This window comes from Plectropomus leopardus, unplaced genomic scaffold, assembly GCF_008729295.1.
Source record: "Plectropomus leopardus isolate mb unplaced genomic scaffold, YSFRI_Pleo_2.0 unplaced_scaffold417, whole genome shotgun sequence".
Lineage (NCBI taxonomy): Eukaryota > Metazoa > Chordata > Actinopteri > Perciformes > Serranidae > Plectropomus > Plectropomus leopardus.
This window is the reverse complement of record NW_024645678.1, coordinates 1-8251: the sequence shown is the minus strand read 5'-3', so window position 1 is coordinate 8251 and position 8251 is coordinate 1. Positions and strand designations below refer to the sequence as shown.

The window sequence follows — 8251 nt, the reverse complement described above, 5'->3', positions numbered from 1 at the left end:
CATGTTCTCATTCAGCCTGAAACACACACACACACACACACACACACACACACACACACACACACACACATTAAAAACACACATGTTAAACACACACACACGTTAAACACACACACATACACACACACACATGTGTCGTGCTGAAATGCTGACTCAGATCCAGCGTTGATGAAAACGTCGTGAAAAGTTTGTGTTGGAGCTAAAACTTGAGCTCACTGATTGATTTGTTTTATTTCATTTATTGTTTATTGTTATTTTTTGGTTTTTTTTATTTTTTTACTTCACACAGCTAAAGAGGAAATGAGCAGTTTGTTGAAAGATGTTCCACAAAGGAAATAACCGGAAAATTAGCTTTAAAAAAGGAGTGGGACATTATTAAAAGTTAACAATTTAGAAAAAAAATAAAAAATGGAAAATGTCAAAACAAACTATATTTAATAAAAAGAATGACATCTATATATATGTTTTTTAATTACATTTTACTTTTTGTTGTTTAAAAAAACAAATAATTTTTTTTGTTTGCTTAATTTCTCATAATTCATAACTTTTAGCTTCTTCCTGTGTTTTTGAAAGGAAATGATTAGAACTGATTAAAAAAACAATGAAAGTAGAAAATCAATCATTTTTAATATTTTTATAGCTTGATTTTGAAAAGTGCATTTTGTGTACAGAGCGGTCTGAGTGTGTGTGTGTGTGTGTGTGTGTGTGTGTGTAAGATATTACAGCGGTCAGTAAGGGGTTAAATTCAGGATTAAAAGAAGCAAAATATGTTTCGATCAGTTGGAGCTGTCAGTACTGAGGGGGCGGGGCATCTGTGGTATTTGCGTGAACTGATTGGCGGAGGGACTCACATGCAGTTTCGGGCGGCGAGGTCTCTGTGGATGATGCTCCTGCTGCTCAGATACTCCATCCCCCGACTGATGTCCAACATGAACTGCAGCAGAGTCTGCAGGGACAGCTCCTGAGGGACAAGAGGACACACAGAGAGAGGAGGACACAGAGAGGACACACACAGAGGAGGACACACAGAGAGACATGTCAGTGTTATGAAATATACGTCTACCAGTTCTTGTTATTTTTAGTTTCTTGTTTGAATAAATGAAATCGTCAAAATAAAACCAAAAGCTGCTCCAGAGCTCAGAGTTTGGAGGCAGATTTAAAAAATATTATAAAAATGATGAAGCGAGACACAGCCTGCCCCTCGTCCTCTGTGTCTCCCTGCAGATGAGTCGCCGACATTAAAAACGGTGAAATGTTCCTTTAACGGTTCTCTTACAAACGGATGTTCTCCGAGGCGCGACAGCAGCAGGAACGTGTGCAGATCTCCGTGCTTCATGAACGGCAGAACCACCATCGGGATCGGCAGGCGCTGCCCGGGACGCCGGTGGAGACTCACTCCTATTGGACAAGAACAACTGTCAGTCAAACCGCCTGACCTTTGACCCCCAGACATGTGACACATTTAACAGGTTCAGCACACAGAAGAAAGTGTATCACACTTACACCTTATTATTATAATAATAATAATAATGATAATAAATCTACATGGATACAGACATTCAAAGAAATAAATGTTTATAAGAACAATAATATTATTAGTAATAATAATAAGAAAATCTACATGAATTAAGAAATGTAGATAAATAACTGCTAATAATAGTCACAACAACAATAATAATAATAATAATGATATCTACATGAATAAAGAAATGTAAATAATGTAAAAAAAATGTATCAAACAATAAATCTGTGTGTGCGTGCGTGTGTGTCTGTGTCTGTGCGTGCGTGCATGCGTGTGTGTGTGTCTGTGAGTGAGTGTGTGTGTGTGAGTGTGTGAGTGTTACCAATAAGCTGGATGACGTTGGGATGGTGGAAGTCCTTCATGTAGGCCGCCTCCTTCAAACACTGCTCGATGTCACCTGACGAGGTGATGTCAGCTGGAGGACACACACACACACACAGACACACACAGACACACACACACACACACACACACGTCATATACTCCTCAGCAGACGGTTACAGCAGCACAAACATCTGTCTAAGATTGCAGAAATGCAGCGTTTTTGTCTCCATGCACCACCGAGCAACTTTCATATGCTGTATCCAGGTGTCTTTAGACATCAATCACACTCATCCAAAAACACAACAGAAGAAGAGACGTCACACTCACATTTCAGCACTTTGACCGCCACCTTCTGGACAGACGAGTCCTCCGTCTTTAGGAACGCCTCACGCACCGAGCCAAACTCACCTGCACAGGTGGACACACACACACGCACACGTACACACACACGCGCGCGCACACGTGCACACGCGCACACGCGCACACGCGCACACAGATCAGCTGATCAGTCAGGGCTCAGCTCTGCTCTCACTCTGATGCTTTTATTTATGGATTTTTAAAAGACTTTTTTTTAAATCTCAAATTTAAATAGTTGATCAAATACATTCAGATAGATATTTTTTAGGTTTTTTAAGCTAAACACCATCAAACATGACTCAGTCTGTTTGAGTCTGAAAATCAAAACAAGCGTTTCTCAGTATCTATCTGATTCAAAGCGAGTGAGAAATCAAACTGACATTCAGAGCGTTTCTGTGTGTCAGCACTTTATGTTTCTGTTTTGTACACACACACACAGCCACGCCACCACTGTGTATAACACACACACACACACACACACACACACACACACACACACACAGCTGACGTCCAGGGTAAATAGAGCTGCTTATAGACACCACAGATCTGCTTCTTTAACCCTTTGAAACCTGAGCTATGTGACCTGATTTCTTTCTAAAACATGACAGGACGGCAACGAGCAACTTGAGAAGAAATGAACCCAGAATTATCATGGAAACAGTCAAAAGTACAAGAAAATCACTTGAATCTTAGCAAGAAAAGACAAAAAACGAAAATGGAAATGACCTAAAAAAAACTACTGATAATTCTGTAAAATACTTTAAAATATATGATCATGATTATTAGGAATTAAGTTCTCGAAATCTGTCTGCATCCTTTTTAAAATGTCTTTACCAGATCTACTGATTTCATTTACGTGTTTTCAGGAGAAATCGAATCAGTTCGCTCGAAGGTTTGAATTCTCGTGAACAACAGTGATGAGCACCTGCAGGCTCGGGGCAATTTTAACAGATTTTTTCTTTTCTTGAAACATTTTTGGTGGGTTTTTTGTTTTTTGTTTTTTTAAATTGGCTTTGTTTTTGGATATGAAATGTTTTGGTAATTTTTAAAGAAAACCTGTTACCAAAATGACACCGTTGGATTTTTAAATTCTGACCATCGTTTAACACATCATGTGTGACGAACGCTGCGGTCAAAAAAAAAACAAAAAACAAATCGGATCTTAACTAGTGATATTTTATCCAAATGACTAAATTCTCTGTCTTATCTATGTGGCCAGAGATAAAGTGTGTGTGTGTGTGTGTGTGTGTGTGTGTGTGTGTGTGTGTGTGTGTGTGTGTGTGTGTTGTAATGGTACCTTTCCCCAGCATGTGACCCAGAGTCAGCAGCCTCTCCGGGATCAGGACGTCCTGCAGTTTGTTCTTCAGGTCGTCGTTTATACCCAGACTGTCCACTGGAGAGAGAGACACACACACACACACACACACACACACACACACACACACACATTATTATGTGGATGATCTCATAAAAAACAATGACAGCTGTTAAGGGGCTGATGTTTATTTATCAGAGCAGGTGGATCAAAATCCAAATCTTTTTGTGTAATAGTGTAATAAACATATGATTTATTATTATTTATCAAACTTTCCAGCATTATATAAAAATGAAAAGCTCCGTCTGAAACAAACTTCAGGTAAATTGAAGCACATTGTGCTGATAATAGGCCAACCTCTCCTGACTGCAGGACTCTGACTTCAGCTTCTGTCAAACTTCTGTGCTGTTAATCATTTTACTCAGGAATTAAAAACTTTTGAGTCGGCCTACTTCTCCTATAGCTGCCAACAGCCTGCCGACATTCACAGTTAGAGAAAGGCTGAAAATAAGCTACGTCTGATATTTCAATCAAGGAAAAGTTATATTGCGATTAATATTGTTATCGTTTTATCACCCGGCCCTACAGGTTTCCTTCAAAAATCTGCAGTAAAATAAATATAAACTTCTGCATTTAAAGTTGTAGACCCCTCCCCTAAAGCCAAAGTAAATAAGACTCCCTCCCCAGTGCTTCAAATATTATTTGACATGCCTCCCCATTTTTGCACCACGACCTCCCCTCTTATTATTATTTTCATTATTATTAATAAGAATAATAATGAGAATTACTATTATTATGTCTGACTGAGGTACAGTTTTTTCTGAGTGTACAGAAAGTGTTAAATGTGTTGACATGTGATGTGATTGGCTGAGCGGTGACGGGTAAATAGCGGCGAGCCAAGTGAGTCCATCAATACAGGCTGCAGTGTTTCCTGTAAACAGTCGTCTGAAGGACACACATGCACGCACATGCACGCACATGCACGCGCGCAGACATGCATGCATACACGCGCGCGCGCGCGCGCACACACACACACACGTGAGCGCACACACGCGAGCACACACACACACACACACACACACACACACACTCACTCGCGCACACACGCGAGCACACGCACACACGCACACACGCACACACGCACACACACACAGCACTTCATTCCCGCTCTTCACGTTTGTATTTAATGTCACTTCCCCCAATTTTTTGCTGAGCCACTCAAGTTTTCATTGTTTATTTTTTTATTCTATTGTTTCTTTCTTTAGTATGCAACCAGACCTTCAAATGATTACTGATAGCTTTTATTAATTTATTTAGTTTTTAATGACTTTATTTGTTTATTTGGTTGTACAGTGGCTTCAGTAAATGGATGGACTTATTTATTTTAATCAAAATCATTTTCCTGTTGTACCATCCTTAGTTCTAACAATATCTGATGCTGTTTTACTGAACGTTCGTGTCTGAACTCAGAGGCCCGTGTGAACGTGTGAACGTGTGAACGTGTGAATGTGTGAAGGGAAGTGAGGGTGCAGAATCTGCACAGGGGTCAGAGGGAGTAACGGTAGCGAGTGTTCACGTAAATCTTCGTGTAATCTTTGCAGTTTGTTACTTTTTGGTTTTTTGCCAAATATCACCAGAGCTGGACTGTTTGTTTTCTTAAAAAAACATTATTAGTATCACTGCTGCATGTATGAATAATTTTACAACATACACTTGTAAGTGATTTTGATTTGATTTGATCTCTTTCCCACTTTAATGTTTGGGACAGAGGACGGTGGACGTCTGTCCTGCTGTGTATCACAGACACCCAGTGACGCTCGTCTGTGACAATTCGGACATAAATATCAAACAGAAATGGCAGAAGACAGAAGATGAAGTCATCAGACTCACGTGTGGACTCCTGCAGCTCGGCACAGTTCCTGTTGAAGGATCGAGCCGCCGTGAACGAGACGGAGCTCTCCGGACCCGGAGGCTTAAACGCCGAACTGAAGGAGGAAAGAAAGACACAGACGGCATTTCAGTATCAGTCTGCTGCTTCTCTACATCGCTGATACTCAAATTACGGTCCCCGGGCCAAATCTAGCCCCTGATAGGGCCTCTGGTGGCCCCAAACATTTTCTAATGTACAATAAAACTAAAGTGATTGACTCTGTGAGTAGTTTTTGTCCTTTTAGTCTCCATAAGGCCAGAGGAGGATCCCCCACACCCCCGACAGAGGACACAGCTGAGACACTGATGTCCTAAAATCACAGAAATGTCCTAAAATCCCACCCTCGCTGCCTGCTGCTGAAAATCTTTAAAACACAAATCTGTAGTTTCATCAAACAAACAGGAAACGCTGGTTTGTTGGGGACAATTTTCAGCAGATTAATACACATTTGGTTCTCCACTGAGTGTGAGTGTCAGCAGGACGCCGTGTGTGTGTGTGTGTGTGTGTGTGTGTGTGTGTGTGTGTGTGTTTTTTCAGTGTTTAAGTCTTTTTTGTACCCAAACTGCGTCTCTTTGCCGCGGCGGTGAGCGATGATGGTGAGCAGCAGTCCGACCACGGTGGCGACCAGCAGGCCGAGCAGCAGGCCGACCCACATGTGGCTCCGCTGAACCTGGACGGGCACTGAGAGGAGGACAAAGACTGTCAGGCACCGGAGACTGAGGGACGCCTGTCCTCTCTGAGGCGTGTGTGCGTTTTTACCTGAGGCCGGCAGCACCAGCACCGGGGGACTCCAGGGGCCGCAGCCCACCGAGGTGCACGCCGACACCTGGAAGGAGGCGTTAAAGAAACGAGCTCCTCCTGACAGCTGAGCCCAGCTCTCCTTAAACAGCAGCGGCTCCTGCAGACAGAGAGACCGTGAGGACGCACCGAGGACAGGACAGACCATGAGATGGACAGACCGAGGACAGGACGGACCATGAGATGGACAGACCGAGGACAGGACGGACCATGAGATGGACAGACCGAGGACACGACGGACCATGAGATGGACGGACCGAGGACACGACGGACCATGAGATGGACGGACAGAGGACAGGAAAGTTGAAAATCCAACGATAATTTCTGTTTTTGTCTCTCGCTGATAAATGGGGTCATTTTTTGTGATTTTTAAAGAAAACATGTCTTCTAAACCCATAGTCCCGTGAGTTTGGAAGACATATTTTCTTTAAAAATTGCCAAAAAATGGACTCTGCAGAGACGCTCAGAGGACAAACAGCTCTCACCTGTGGTTCTCCTCCCAGAGTCCACTGCACCCTGTAGGCCAACAGCTTCCCCTGAAGCTCCTCCTCCTGCAGCGGCGCCCAGCTCAGAGCCAGCTGCTGCTCCGACAGCTCAAACGTCAGGTTCCTGGGGGCCGCCGCCGGCACTGAGGGCCACACAGAGACACAGATACTACCTGATGACAGTCTGTTTCCTTCAGGCCGATGGACGACCTCAGAGTGTGTGTGTGTGTGTGTGTGTGTGTGTGTGCGTGTGTGTGTGAGACTGCGGCTGGTCTGAGGTCAGCCTGCAGGGGGCGCTGCAGAGGGGCTGCAGGCTACAGCTCAGTCCTTTCATATGGATCGAGGCCACAGACAAAAGCTGATTGTACGGAGGGGACTGGAATCTACTGGAGCCCGTCCAGCTGGACCCCACACACACACACACACACACACACACACACACACACACACACACACAACACAAACAACATCGGCGCGCTGAGCTGAGAGAAAACAGGAAGCCAGCAGACAGCAGGATCTCTGTGTCTCAGTCTTACTGAAACTTTTCATGTGTTCTCTCAAAATAAATAAACTGCTTGTTAAACTGGTTCCCAGTCTGAAGAATCACTGAGGGACAATTTGTTTAAAGGAAAAAAAAGTTACAGAAAAATATTTAAAGATAAAAAGATGCATAATTTTCTAAAAACAAAAACCGAGCCCACAATTTCCTAGAAATAAAAACATTACCAAAAGCTTTTAAAGAAAAAAATATTGCTGAAAGTTTCAGGGAAAAAAAGAAAACACCTTAAAAAACAATAAAATTAACAAACAGTCGTTTAAAAAAATCCATGAAAATTTCAGAGTAAAAAAGTTATCAATTGTTTTTTAAAAGAAAGAAAAATTCGTCAAACAATTGAGATTTTTTTGTGCTCATTACAAAAAAAGATTAACAAAAATATCGACAAAACTTTTTTAGGAATAAATGCAAACCAGTGAATACACCCTTTAGTTTCCACGATGCACGCATGCTGCCGAACATCACACGCGTGACGCTGCCGTCGTTTGTTTCTGTGTAAAAACTTCAGAGACTTTCGAGACGCTCTGTGCAGAAAAGGCCTCTGACTGAAGCATTATGGGAGCTGTAGTTCCAAAGCTCAGAGCATGATTGTCCTTTAAATGTGTTAGAGAACAAAAGAGCTGATTAAATCCACCAATGAAGGGCTGTTACGCCGAGTGATGTCATCGCTCACCTGACTCAGGTGTCAGGAAGTGCAGCCAGGGGCTGAAGGGCGACGCCCCCACCTCGTTCACACAGGAGACCCTGACACTGTAGTTCGAGTGACTCCTCAGACCAGACAGCACATGCAGGTGAGGAGGAACCTGCACCTCCTGCTGAGGGAGGTCCCACCTCCTCCCCAAACGCCTCGACAGCTGAGGAGGAGGAGGAAGAGGAAGAGGAGGAGGAGATTTCAACAACTACTGATTTATAATAAATCCTTACCTGATTGATCAGTTTCCAGTCTGTGTGTGTGTGTGTGTGT

The 8251-nt window shown here is 43.0% G+C and overlaps 1 protein-coding gene across 1 annotated transcript; it reads right to left on the bottom strand.

Annotated features, from left to right (window-relative positions):
- Nucleotides 1–662: 662 nt before the first annotated feature.
- On the bottom strand, nucleotides 663–8141 carry LOC121939136 (tyrosine-protein kinase receptor TYRO3-like; the record flags this gene model as incomplete). Its single annotated transcript, XM_042482249.1, has 10 exons — nucleotides 663–961; nucleotides 1277–1398; nucleotides 1845–1937; nucleotides 2174–2254; nucleotides 3501–3596; nucleotides 5409–5503; nucleotides 6006–6129; nucleotides 6208–6346; nucleotides 6732–6874; nucleotides 7961–8141. Coding segments are annotated over 10 exons (1188 nt in total), but the record flags the coding sequence as incomplete, so codon positions are not given.
- Nucleotides 8142–8251: the final 110 nt, after the last annotated feature.